The 13,523-nt window shown below is 37.4% G+C and overlaps 1 protein-coding gene and 1 long non-coding RNA gene across 3 annotated transcripts; both read left to right on the forward strand.

Moving 5' to 3' along the window:
- Positions 1 to 2,049: 2,049 nt before the first annotated feature.
- LOC122070942 lies at positions 2,050 to 11,700 on the forward strand. 2 transcript variants are annotated; one of them, XM_042635191.1, is made up of 8 exons: positions 2,050 to 2,471; positions 2,577 to 2,625; positions 2,724 to 2,775; positions 6,094 to 6,260; positions 6,402 to 6,515; positions 10,391 to 10,638; positions 10,721 to 11,402; positions 11,517 to 11,700. In XM_042635191.1, exons 1-6 carry the CDS (start codon positions 2,086 to 2,088, stop codon positions 10,541 to 10,543), a joined length of 921 nt encoding a protein of 306 aa, XP_042491125.1. In that variant the 5' UTR covers positions 2,050 to 2,085; the 3' UTR covers positions 10,544 to 10,638; positions 10,721 to 11,402; positions 11,517 to 11,700. The 2 variants fall into 2 exon arrangements, with proteins under 2 accessions (XP_042491125.1, XP_042491126.1); XM_042635192.1 differs by having other exon boundaries at positions 10,736 to 11,402.
- A 926-nt stretch (positions 11,701 to 12,626) lies between these two features.
- Positions 12,627 to 13,214, forward strand: LOC122070944. The gene is made up of 3 exons (XR_006138020.1): positions 12,627 to 12,740; positions 13,011 to 13,054; positions 13,137 to 13,214. It is a non-coding gene; the product is annotated as an uncharacterized LOC122070944 (long non-coding RNA).
- Positions 13,215 to 13,523: the final 309 nt, after the last annotated feature.

Below are 13,523 nucleotides of genomic sequence, written 5' to 3' on the forward strand. Positions count from 1 at the left end.
CAACCAAGGGCAATGTCGATTAATCCAAATTCTACACATACTAAGTTTGGTTGAGTTACACCGAATCAAATGGAATCACCCGATTCAACTTGGTATTGACCAAGAGCAATGCCAGTTAATCTTGATTCTACACATATGAAGTTCAGCTGAGTTACACTGAGTCAAATAGAATTCGGCTGATTTCAACGGAGTACAGTTGATTCTCAGCCAATCCTACTATGATTTGAATTAAAACCGATGGAAACTCATCTCACATCAAATTTCGAGTTTTAAACCTTATTCCACACCATAGAGAAGAAACAACTAAAACCAAATTTGGATTTCTAAGGATGTGATAAACATAACAAAGAGAAGAAGAAGAAGTACTGCCTAACACAATTGGTGCACTGTGGTGCACATAAAGCCCATGCTCAACTAAAAGTCTCTAGTTCAAGCCTCAAAATAACAAAATATTGTTGTTGGGGTGACAAACATTTCAAACTTGGTTCCATTGTCACATGGAAAATTGTTGTGGCGACCTCTACCTTTTAGATATATAGAAAAAGGTCTCTGTATTGGCCACGTTTCATAATTCATCCTTAAACTCAACCATTTACCTTTCAATGAAATGGCACACTCCCCATGTCTATCTATGCAGTATGCACCCCTTTGGTCACATGCACCCTAATTGTAATTTTGATTTTTTTTTTTATGATTTCTTTTACAATATGGCCAACAACGATGTATGAAATTGAATGCTAGGAATGAAGAAACAAAATATATATATATATATATATATAAATATATTTAGTTAAGCTGGAATGATGATATTTATATGGATGAATGGTAAAACTAAAAAGAATAAAATAGGGAATGGATTTTTTTTTTTTGGTAGAAAGGAATGGATGAATAAGTGCTAATTTATGAGTAATCTTGATACATTATAAGTTGTAAAAATTCCATTTGAGGTGGTATAGAGATGTGCAACGGAGGTTTTTGAGTGCTCCTATATGGAGGGGCAATTTGATTCAGATCAAGTACCTAAAACTATAAGAGTACAAGGCTTAAAATGACTAAGAAAAAAGTGATGTGGAAAGACAAATAAGTTTGGACGATTAGCAACATGACTTTGAAAATAAGTGGCTAAAGAAAAAGAATCCATATAGCCATCGAACTCATTTAGTTGAGATAAGACTGAGTTACATTGAGTTTTTCTACATCGCCAACTCTGATTGAATTGAAATTTGACATGTGTGACTGTCAGTAGGGGATCCTAGAATAAAAAAGAGTAAGGAATCCACAAATATTTAACTACATTTTAGCTTTACGAAAATAAATTTCAGTGACATGATAACAAGAAGTTGTTCTCTAATTATAGTGCTGTTCAATTGGATTGGAGTAGGCCAAGGCTTGAGATTGTATTAGACATTGATTTTCCCAATGAGCCAATTGCCGTTAGGATGAAGGCTTCCTTGTACAATCTCTATGAACCTAACCGAGCCAACCAACCGCTTGACACTCCTAAATATTTTAGCAGATATATTTTAGATAGAGAAAGGGAGAGTGGAGGCAGCGTTTTGGGATCTGAGAGATGAGATGAGGGAGAAAATGGTTTAAGAGTTTGGTCGGAGATGTAGAACTTACCCCTGCTTACTAAAGAGAAAGAAGAATAATGTTGTATGCATGTGTGTGTGTGGGTAGGTGGCCATTGGCCTATTAGCACCCAGTAGGCTGGCCAGTGACCAACGGTGCTTTGTAGGATAGAGTAGCCAAAAAAAAAAAATAGAGATAGATTAAAAATGCCAAAGGAAATGTTGGTAGTAATTATAATTTTTTTTTCTTTGGTAAATTTATGGTTTATATTTTAAAAGGACTCGGTTTTCACCAGGAGTGACCCGGTTGATATGCCAAATGAGTTTTGCAACAATGCTCTAGAGAGAGGGAGAGTCTTCAGTTTTTACTCTAAACCCAAGTCCAACTTTGCATCGTTGTCCCTGGCAGCCCAGGCCCAAGTCTAGTGTATATGGTTTGGGCTTTGGGCCCCGTCAACCCTATCGAACGAAGATTATATCACAGGCTTATCGCAGGGAAGACTCAGGAGAGAAGATGGTTCAGGTACTCCGGCCATTGAGTTTGAAGCACTGGCCGTTTGTTAGACTACAGCGGCACTACTACCGTTGCTCCGGCGATATGCTTCGACATCTCATCCTCCCTCCCTTATCCCCTTTCAGACTCAGTCTTCTGCAGCAGCAGCAGAAGAACAAGCTCTTCTATGCCACACTTCCTTCCTCTCGTCGGGACTTTGGTTTGCGATCGCAGGGCTTGCGGTTGCCGGAAGCTGGAGAAACAGATGATCTCCAAGAAGGCCAGAGTGAGTCGGATTACCTGAATCAGAAGAGCCGCAACGAGAAGAAGCGAGAGGCTCGCCGTGCCGTTCGATGGGGGATGGAACTCGCTACCTTCTCTACTCCTCAAATCAAACAAATTTTAAGGTATCCATCTCGTTGGTTAGTCTTCTATTAGTGGTTCGGTGCTTTCCATTTCGGAATAGAATTATTTACATTTACCTGTTCTTGTTCATATTTTGGGGAATGCAGAGTGGCCTCGCTCGACCGAGAGGTTTTCGATGCCCTCATGTTAGTCAAGGTCCTGTATGCCCTAATTCTTCTGTCTCTTTTATATAATTTGATGTTTTGTGAGACTCTTTTTCTGACGGTTAGGTTATTCCCTCCTTTTTCCCCCAGAGGTTTGGGCCCGATGTCCGGGAAGGAAAACGAAGACAGTTCAACTATATAGGTTTGTGAGCTAGTTCCTGCGTATTGAAATGAAATCATATGCTTTCTTTACTAGGTTGTGTGGTTAATGGAAGAAACTCGTTTCTTATTCGCTATCTTATGACTGCTAATGATGTGGTATTTATGCATGACTATTTGCTTCCGATGAGGAAAGGTGGTCAAATTATACACCTGGTGAGATCTGGGTTACTGAAAACTTTGGGGTGGTGATGGATGGAAATAAAAGAGAGAGAAAACTGTCCACGACAATGCTGAACTATGTAGTAATAAATGAATTTTTTTTTCTTCTTCTTCTTCTTCTTCTTTTGGTAAGTAGCATAAATAAATAAATAAATCAATCATGTCATCTTTTTTTTTTTGGTAGAATCATGTCATCGGAATACATTATTCTTTCATACTTATGATGTATCAGCGTTACACGAGTGAGAAAAAGTGTTCAAGTTTGTCTTGAATTCTTGACCTGTTTTGAAGATTGACCTGCTCCGACATATTTTGGTGGCGACTCGAATGGGAAGTTTTCTAAGATCTGTGATGGAAGCAAAGGGGTTGATCGGCCCAACCCCTCTGTTTCCATCATAGATCTCGTATGGGGGTGCGGGGGTGGTTTGACCGGATCGACCACGACCCGATGGGTTGACCTGCGACTTGGAGTATATAATGTACTGTTGCTTGTTGAGAAAGTCATTGTATATTGGGCAATTTTTCGAGCTAGGGTTTTAGGGCGAGTTTTTTCACCGCTGCTTGGGTGTAATCTCTCTTTTGCATAGTAAAACATCTTCTTCTTTGCCCGAGGACGTAGCACACCACCCTAGTGTGTGAACCTCGTTAAATCTCAATGTCGTGCTGATCTATTGTCTCTTTATTTTCATATTTTCTTGTTGTTTGATCTAACAAAAAAGTATATGTTTTACTTTGAACAAGAATGCATAAGCATGTGTCTCAGCTCCAGCATCACATGATTTTATTTCTATACATTTATGTTATTTATTAAATATTAAATAATATAAAAGAATTGTATAAGTTTACATCTACATGCATTGTGTGGGTATGGTTGTCAAGTTCTGTGGAGTGTCTGATTTAGGGAATCCTAGTAAAAGTATTGGTGGCCTCAGTGGTCTATCGACAATGTATCTGGAGCATTATGTGATTTGCTGAAGAGAAACCTAGAGCATTTGCTCCCTTCTTTTGTTTATCCACTAAAATAATTCAGCTCAAGCTTTGTCAAAGTTGTGCTTCCCAAGAGCAATTGCAGCTGCTTTACAGAAATATGATGGTTATCTGAATACTTTATTAGGACAAATGCATTGTCTGGTATATGAAAAACCTCATCCTCAGCTGATTTAGAATACTTGCACTCTGGTTGAAGTATATATGGACAAGAATAATTCAAGCTGTGCAGAATTGGTTTTACCAAAATATTGATTTTTTGTTATTCTTATAGCAAATAAATAAAATACTGGTTGAGGACAATGCAGTAAACCAGATTTTCTTTGAGAATTGGAATGTTGGAGCCTCTTATCGGCCCTTCAGAATCAGTCTACTTATGCAAGCGACGGAATACAATACATCGTACCGTCAACACTTCTGTTGGCTTAGTTTTATTTTTAAGGACTAATTAGGCCAACCCTGCATAGTGGTTGCAGAAAAACCTCAAATGACAGACTATGTTCTACTTATTCTACCACAGGCATTCCATAGACAACTTATTGAGGTGAGAGAAATTAGCGCTGTTTGATTTCTAAGTTGCAGTGGACTGCCTTATCCATGGAGATACATGCTTTTGGAGCACTTGTTGCGTTCTTCTACAAGTTGAAATATCTGGCCACCAGACTTTACATATTATAGGTTCCCCCCCCCCCCCCTTTTCCCCCAATGAATTTGATGCTAAACAAAACAACTAGCACAGCAGATCTTCTCTCAAAATATTGTCAGAGGTAAAAGGAGAGAACATTTTACCCAGATAAATTCCTTTCCATAGGGAAGGACTCTTGTGGATCTAGGTACTTTAGATGGTAAGTTTTCTCCCCTTCAGTACATTATAATTGGAATTTTATTAATTTAGTAGAAATTAGTTAGTCCCGCAGTGGCGGGAGCCTCATGCACTGGGTACATCCTTTTTATTCACTAGTAAAAACCCTGTATTAGACTAAACGATCAGATACCATGTGAATAGTTTCATATGAACTAGGTATAGCTAATGATCTAATGTCATCTTTGTCACATGGAAAATGTTGGATTTTTATCAATCATGTTAGCTGCTGGTTGCAATGCTAAAGAAATGTTCAATGGAAAAGATGAAAAGAGAACTCAGAAGTGTTGCTGCTACTACAAACTCCATGGAATATGATGCTGACATTTATCCTAAATCTGGCTTCTTCCTCATTTTCAGTTAACATATCTCAGTTATATATTGTTTTCTTTAGATAAAAGAAGCTACTTTGTGTTTTCTTATGATTAACTATTTTATGTCCGGAAACTGCCTTGGACTTTTAACTTGTTGAGCACGACCAGAGTTCTTGAGGCAAATTCTTGGTGACAAGGCACCCCTTGAGGTCCAACCTGTTCCCAGTGTGCGAAGGAGCCCAGACCCAAAACTAATGATCTTGCCCTCCAAATTTTGTAAATTTTAATGATTTCTTTTCTCTACGCTCAATCCCTTATATTTTCCTATAAATTCCTTTCACTTCCCCCTTTGTTTTGTATTTTGATCTTTGTTTCCCAAAATTAAGAACATATGTAAAAAAGAGCAACCCAGTGCATGAGGCTCCCGCTACTACAGGGTCTAGGAAGGGCAAATCTACACTTATAAAATGACAAATACATGGAAATATGGCTTGGGATGGTGGCGCTGGTCTTTGGTGCCATTGCCTCACAAAGGTGTTGCCTAGTGTCAAGGCGGTTGGCCACGGCGATGGCTTGCTCACCATGACAATTATGACTGAGACTTCTATTCAATATTTTGTTTGCAGAAGGTGATAGGTTTGTTTTCCAAATGACTAAAGATATTGCTTTTTTATTTTTATTTTTTAAAGAAAAGATACAGCTTTCTTTTCCTAGATTTTGGATTTTTTTGGCTTAACATGGATGAGATGCACCTATATAGAGAATTATGTTTCCTAATTTAATCTGACCTTTCTGCCCATGTATCCATCTTATTCCTGTCACTGGATCGACATTTTGAATATTTCCCCTTTGGTTTGTCTTCAGAACCTTTATTAAGTATCATAAGAGAATGTATTTTCAAGAATTTTACATGGCTTCCTTTTATTTTAGTTCTTTATACGTTTAACCCCAATATAAGTATTGCAATGCATGTTAGGGAGACAATTACGAAACGTGCAACCTGAATTGATGGATGCTTTAATCCAAGCCTCGAAAGATGGTGACCAGAGTAAGCTGCAGGCTTTATCTGGTACAAGGTCATTGATTGTTGAAGAGGAGGATGAGGAAGAGTGGGAAGAAACTAAATTTGAGGAGGAAGAGGAGGTAAATTACTATTGTTAAATATATGATTATGCTAAAATTTATTCAGTAACCAATTACCTCAAAATTGGGAACTTTGTAAAGTTTTTCGGATGATATCATCCAGAGAAGATTTAGAGTATTCACATTGAATATTGCATGCAGGGGTGCTCCAGTTATATTGATGTTGCAACCAGATGGTTCGAAGGCCTCATTGAGAAGGACTCTGACATCACAAATGAAGTTTATTCAGTTCACAGTGTTGAATTTGACCGTCAGGTAACCAAATGAATTATGACTTTAAGTTCAAAATAATCCGTAGAAGATTTTTACCAGTGGTTCTTCCTCGAACATTACTTTGTTCTATATTTTGATCCTTTTGCATTGTTCTAGAACAGAAAAGAAGAGGATATTGTTACTTACTCTTGTATCAAAATGAGCAAAATTTTTTTTTTCCCTTCTAAATTTGCATGTTATATTATTCTGTGTATGCTTTCTTTTGATTTCTTTATACTTCAAATTTCTGATTATATGTTTGCGAAGTTTTTGATAAGATTTACTGCTAGAGTTTACCAGACAAACCACCACCTTCTGTCATTTTAGAATAACTAAAATTAATTAATCCAGGATAAGATGTGGTATGGTCAATTGTCCATACATGCATAATTTACTGCAACAAATGTATAAAACTTGCATAAAGAATGGGTAATGGGAATTATAATCTTTGTGCTAATTGCTTCTTCAAACTCTGACACATGCAAAGGTTGTAACCTTTCAATCTGTAAGATTTATGGTGTGGTAGTGGATCAAATGGACCGGCATTCTGGATGTTATTGTAAATCGGGATTTTTCCAGCCTCTGTGGCCTCTAGATGGGCTTAATTATGGATACAAAGATGATTCTAGGAGATGCAGGAGCACTCCCTTTTCTTATTCCCACAAGTTCCTTATGTTATGGGTATAAAAGGATTTTCAATTCATTATGTCATTGTCAAAAGCTTTCATTTCACCCCCCACCCCCAAAAAAAGAATAAAAATAAAAGCTGTCATTGTCATGCACCTTTTTCAAGTACACATGTGAAGTGATAGTATTTACCCTCATTGGAAAAAGATGTGTGAATGAGTGCGATATTAAAAGGGCCAAAAAGTAAGGTTACACATTGTTTAATACTTTGAGGGGTGTCAATAAGAAAATCCCATTAATATTAATTCCAAGGAAAACAGGTTGCCCAGTTGGATCAAACTACGGGGAACCATTATGACATGGAAAAGGTTGAATGCAGTCAAGAAATGACCAAGGACCATTTGAAGTGTTTGTGTATACCATTTTAATAATTTAATGTAGGAGTGGGTCCCAGGTAAGAACCAACCCTACAGTAGGATCGATATTCCAGTAACTGATAGAACCTCTAAGAATCTTGTTGTCCAGAAATTTAGATTTGATGGTGTCGCAGGAACTAGTAACAAGAATTATATAATAAACAGAAGAAGTAGAGGAGAGGAAGAAGATAGATGGGGAAGGGGGATAGGTTGGGTCGAGTATCTCACTCTTCCCTAGGGCATCTCACCCACGAGGTCTCTCACCTCACAGCAATTGGAATAATCCAAGTCTCTTTGTTTCTTCATCAATTCGTTCGCTGCAGATCAGCCTTATCTTTTTTATTTATAGAATTGATCATCAATTACAACCTAATTGACTGAACAAAAACCTTCCTATTACAAATCTAAATCAAAATAAAATCCATTCTTAATTGGAAACTAGCCTATCATCTATTACAAAAAAATAAGGAAGAAACAAATCTAAAAATGTAAATAAGATAACCAAATCGATTCCTTGTGAAGCAAGGATCCAGCAGTTGCCAATTAGTCTTCAAATTGATCTCATATAGCTCTCCGTGGGGCCCATAAGATCTGGAAATAATCCCCTAAAAATCACCTCCACGAAAATGGTAACTGAATCCAAAATAATATAGAACTCTCCCACTAATTCATCCTCACACAAGTCATCAATCAGCTCCGAAAATTTCCCCATGTTATGGTCAGAATGGGGCCCACAAATCTTGAATGATCTTTATTTCTTGTACATGCAGGCTATCCTTGAGTGAGCCAATCAAGAACCAAGAACCAAGCCACACCAGACCAGGCTGCCTCCCACAGCAGTTGCATCCCACAACCTGTCTGAACTGGTTTTGGGCCTTGTTCCTGCGATCTACTTCACATTTCCCCAATTCAATGCACCATCAGATCTTTGCTTGAGAAAGTTTGTCCTATTGGTTAGCAGGGGTAATATAGTTTCCAACCTCTGTTTTTGGTGTGGAAAATGTAGCTCATATATAGGTTTAGCATGTGAGTTTTTTTAAAGTGAAAGAAGGTGTATTTTGGGAGGTCACCTTAAAGTTGATTATGGAGGTAGGAACCCTTGAAGTGGCTCAAATTTTTCCTTTTTCAGTCATAAGTTTCTATGCTATTGCTGAATTATTAATCCAATTTTGTGGGCTGTGTCCATTGGAGAATCCAAAATCAACTACAATACTTCAAGTTTGAGGCTGGTTTGTTCCATCATTCATATGTTTGATCTTATTTGTGGGGGGCAAGGTTTCTGTTAAAAGGTTAATCTATTTATGTATATCAAACTCCACTGAAACTGAAATAAATGAGCCAAACAGTGCCAGTAATCATTCTAAAGATAGAATCTCTTTACGGCATGTGTAAATCTACGGTTAAAAGCCTGTTGGTTTATTGGTGTTTTTCATTTATTCCCATATTTAGATCAGAAGCATGACTGAGGAGGACAAGTTAGATGCTCTTAGTTTTATTTGATTTTATTGAACTTACATGTACAAAAATATTCAATTTTGTTTTAGAACTTACGTGATCCTCCTTCAAATGTAAGCTGTCATTATTTAGTCATGGCACTCTGTATGCCGAACTGGTTTTTAGGAATATCTTACATGATTTTTTTTCCTCTATTGATGTGTATGTTCTGGACTTGCTGGACCCACCTTAAACTTTGAATTCTACTCCAAATTTTCAGCGTTTTACTCTCATCTATTGTTTCAGTTAGGTCAGTGGTGTAACTGGATTGAGTTTTGCCAGCTGAGGTAGGCCTCCTGGCCCAGGCCCAGGCCCAGCCATTAAAGAACACATTTGGGCTTGGTCTGGTCTGAAACTAGTCTGCGAATATTCAGCATGACCTGAACGAGTCTCATTCTAGCCCATATTTGGTAAAATCTACAGTTTAAATATGTGGAAATTATCTATATAATTGCTATGGTTCTTATGCATAAAGAATTTATGGTCGTATTCTAATTGATGCTTACCATGTTTGGGCGATTCAATAGAAGTTGATATAAAATAATAGGAAAAATGTAGGCAACTGCTTTTCCTATTGTAAACTGCAGTTGGAAAGCATTCCTGCTGAAGTGACTACTTCTGCTGTGTGGACCCCTCATTTGGTCATTTTAACCATTGAATGTATGGGGAATGATCTTGATGAGCCACATGTCAAATTTTTTGGCCTATCTCAATCATAAGCCCTACCATTTATGGGGCTTTCCGTCTTTTCTACGGTTCATGGACTACAGCCAGTTTTAAACAAAAACATGACTTAAAATCTGGAAAATTACATATCTCACTACTAATGGTCTGAAATTGGACCCATCATCATATGTTGTATCATGTCCACTATCTTATTGAAAAAAAATCATGTCCAGTAAGTTTGGATCCCATCAGACACTGGAACGTGTTGATAAGGTTGATTCAGTATTCTTGTTCCTTAAACAATAGATAGTTAACACCAAGTTTTGAACTTTTAGTTTTTTAGGCCATTTCGCCCCTGCCAAAACAACAATGTTTGGTGAAAATTTTGAACATTGCACTTTTTATGTTGACAATCATTGTAAAACCAAAATATTTCAGTAATTACAGCAAAATTTTGCCGAAATTTCGAACATTACTTAGCACCTGTATGGCAATGTAGCCAACACATTTATAAATAAACAACGCATTATAATATATCTAAATAGCTACATGTATAACAGCTTTATAAATATTTGCTGTGTATTTGTTTCTGTATCTTGATTTTAAGCTCTTTTATTATTTATTTTTGTATACAATAACTTTTTGGCTATTTTTTGTGGTGATAATCTCATCCAGGAGCTCCGCAAACTTGTAAGGCAAGTACACTCTATGCAAGAGCGCCAAGTAAGTGAAGAAAAAGAGGGAGAAGTTGACATGGCATTGGCTAGGGCAAAGAAGTCTCTTACTCATTTCCTTCGGACTCTTGCGAAGCAGTTGTCAGCAGAGTAATATTGCTTTTGATCAGTCCTATCAATTTTTTATTTTGCAGTGTAATTTATAGTAGGTAAGCTGCTTGAAGCAGGGAGAAGGGAGTCCTCGAACAGGTAATTTCATCAATTGAGCTTAAAATTCACATGATTTTCCCTCTTGTTGGTAAGCTGCTTACGTAACTTTCCTTTACCATTGTTTGTGAGATTGCAGCAAGTCGTTTGAGGAAATACACTGTAAGAAGCTGCAATGGTAGTATCTTGAGGAAGAACTTTTTGGTCTTCATTCAGAACAACCACGGTAGTTATGAAGTAAGAACACAATTTATGGTCTCTATGTTTCACACCTGAATATGCTTCCTCAGCATATGATTCCAACTAAATGGTACTGCAAGCACACGTCGAGGTTGCTTGCAGAGCAGTACCTCTTCCTCTCGGAGAATGACAAAGTTAGATTGTATTTAAACATTTGATTTCAATTGAGGATCAAATGTTATTTAACATTTGATTTCAGCCTCTTCAAAGATATTTGTGGTGCATCAGTTCTACGCAGACAAACATTCATTCAGACTTCTGCAGTCGAAACACAGCACCTTGCTCTCTGTTAAAACTACATTCGGACTTAAAATTATTGGAGTTTTATGGAATAAGTGCTGCTGCTGTTGTAACACAGAATTGTTTGAGCTTTGCTGAACTATACATGTCCCCTTGCACTATACTGTTCTTGGTGTCGTATTATGCTAATAGGGAACCATAATAGAAGTGGGGAACATAAATGTAAAATCATCATCTACAGCTCAATAATTGTGGTCTCTCTCTCTCTCTCAAGAAATTGCTGCTTGGTCGCATGACCCTTGCATCAGCATGGTGTCAATCACAGTGTAAGCAAGAACATCAACTTGAATAAAATTTTTTATTTTATAGAGTGGAGTGGTAATTTAGTGTACATTGTCTGATGCAAGGGTGACCAGGTAGCTGTCTTTTTCGTTTTGCAGAAGTTTTGTAGGGTGGTCCGCATTGAAGACTTTTGCTAAGGGAGTCATCCATTTTGGCTATGTGGAGGCACTATTTCGATCATTGGATATTGAGGGAGTGATCTTCGATTGGTCTTGTGTTTTGGAGTCAATTTCAATTCAATATTCCCCACTATGTCAGCTGTCCATTTTTTTTTGTTCTCTACCCACTATTTTGTTATTTGCTAAAATTTTTTAATTGAAAACCACTTGTCAATTTTAGACGGATGAAATTACAAATTAAAAAAACGATGAAAAAAGAATGCTCCTTGATCGTATTGCCCTTGCACCCAGATATAAGAGGGAATTGCTCTTGCACCCAGACATAAGAGGGAATAAAATGTCGCCATTCTTTCATTGGCTCTCATGCAAGAGCAACACCCAGACATGAGAGGGAATAAAATGTCATCATTCTTTCATTGGCTCTCACGCAAGGCCATGCGATCAGGGAGCATTATTTTCTCCAAAATTGACACTAAGGTCCACTTATCCACATAACAAGGCTCGCCAGAAGAACCCTCTTCGAGCGGTTTCAAAATTCGGACATGGATTAGACGATCTAGATTAAAATCGGCTAAGGTTTGATATTTTATTCCAGCCAGTACCGGTCGATTTCAATCTGATCTATCCCATGGGCTGAGATTGATTCAAATCCTGATTCTGTGTTTTGAATCTTTATCATAATCAGTTGACATCAATCCTGATTTTGGATTCTTCGGAATGTCAATAGATCGGCCAATCAGGATTGATAAACTTTACAAAAATATTCTCAGTTGGATTGGACTGATTTCAGAGCCGATCCCGATTCTAGCCCCAAATGACCTGAGTGACACTCGTGCCTCATCAATCTATTAACTCTTTCTGGTAGTATCTAATTAATTAGATTCCTCGTAACATCTAAGGGGGCGTTTGGTTTGAATTATCCATCGGACCAGATTTCAGGGAATCAATTTCCCATTAAATTTAAACCGTTTGACTCATTTTTGTGAAAAGCCAATTCGGAGTCGTGGTGGCCAATAGAATCAAGGATTTCAACTAAAATCCATGACTCATTCGGATTAACCTCAATAGGTTAATCCAGGATCGAGTCACGGTTTATTGGGTTGCTATAAAAAACATGGATTCACTCTGAAGCAAAAATTTCAGAGTCCTGCGATTCTCACGGTGAAGCTCGATCGAGGTTTTCCCTGAAACAGAGCGACGGAGGTGAGAAATCCCATCGTCTTCTTCTTCTTCTTCTTCTTCTTCTTCTTCTTCTTCTTCTTCTTCTTCTTCTTCTTCTTCTTCTTCTGCTTCCTTTGCTTCCTCTTCTTACTCGTCTTCGTCTTCTTCAGCTCGAGTATTCTTCTTCCTCTTCTCTTCGTCTTCGTCTTCATCTTCTTCTTCTTCTTCTTATTTTTCTTCTTTCTTCCTTCTCTTTTTCTTCTTCTTTTTTTGTGTTTAGGGTTTCTCACGTTTACCCTCTGTCCATGATAGATGCTCGCATCTGAGAAGATTGCCTAAAACCGAGTTGATTGAAGGTGAGATTTCCCCTCTTCTTTGTATTCTTGGCCTACATTTGTGTTTTATTAAGATTATTGAAGTTCGGTTTCTATTTTTCAGGTTGTAAACTTCATATCTAGGGTTTACCCTCTTTCCAAATCAGACGATCGACTCCAAGGTTTGAAGAACTAGAATCGAAGCTTGATTTAAGGTGAGATTTCGATTCTTATGTAATTTTTTCTTCTTCGTATGCATGTTCTTAATATTATGGAAATTCGGTTTCCATTTTTTCAGATTTTCTTCTTCTTCCTCTTCTTCTTCTTCTTCTTCTTCTTCTTTCTTTCTTTCTGTAAAGAAATTTCTGTAATTCTGTAACTTCCTTTGGAATGTATGGAATTTTGACTAGGTTTTGATCTCTTTTTCTTCTCTGCTTCTCTGTAAAACTATAATGTTTGCTTTGGTAATCTCTATAACTTTGCTTTGTAGTTGTCTTTGTTTTGATATGTG

This window comes from Macadamia integrifolia, unplaced genomic scaffold, assembly GCF_013358625.1.
Source record: "Macadamia integrifolia cultivar HAES 741 unplaced genomic scaffold, SCU_Mint_v3 scaffold_15A, whole genome shotgun sequence".
Lineage (NCBI taxonomy): Eukaryota > Viridiplantae > Streptophyta > Magnoliopsida > Proteales > Proteaceae > Macadamia > Macadamia integrifolia.

Excerpts from the sequence above, each read along its gene's own strand:
- LOC122070942 (XM_042635191.1), top strand. The coding sequence starts at position 2,086 with ATGGTTCAGGTACTCCGGCCATTGAGTTTGAAGCACTGGCCGTTTGTT. Across the intron at positions 2,472-2,576 it reads CAAATCAAACAAATTTTAAG|AGTGGCCTCGCTCGACCGAG; the intron begins GTATCCATCTCG and ends TGGGGAATGCAG. Across the intron at positions 2,776-6,093 it reads AAGACAGTTCAACTATATAG|GGAGACAATTACGAAACGTG; the intron begins GTTTGTGAGCTA and ends AATGCATGTTAG.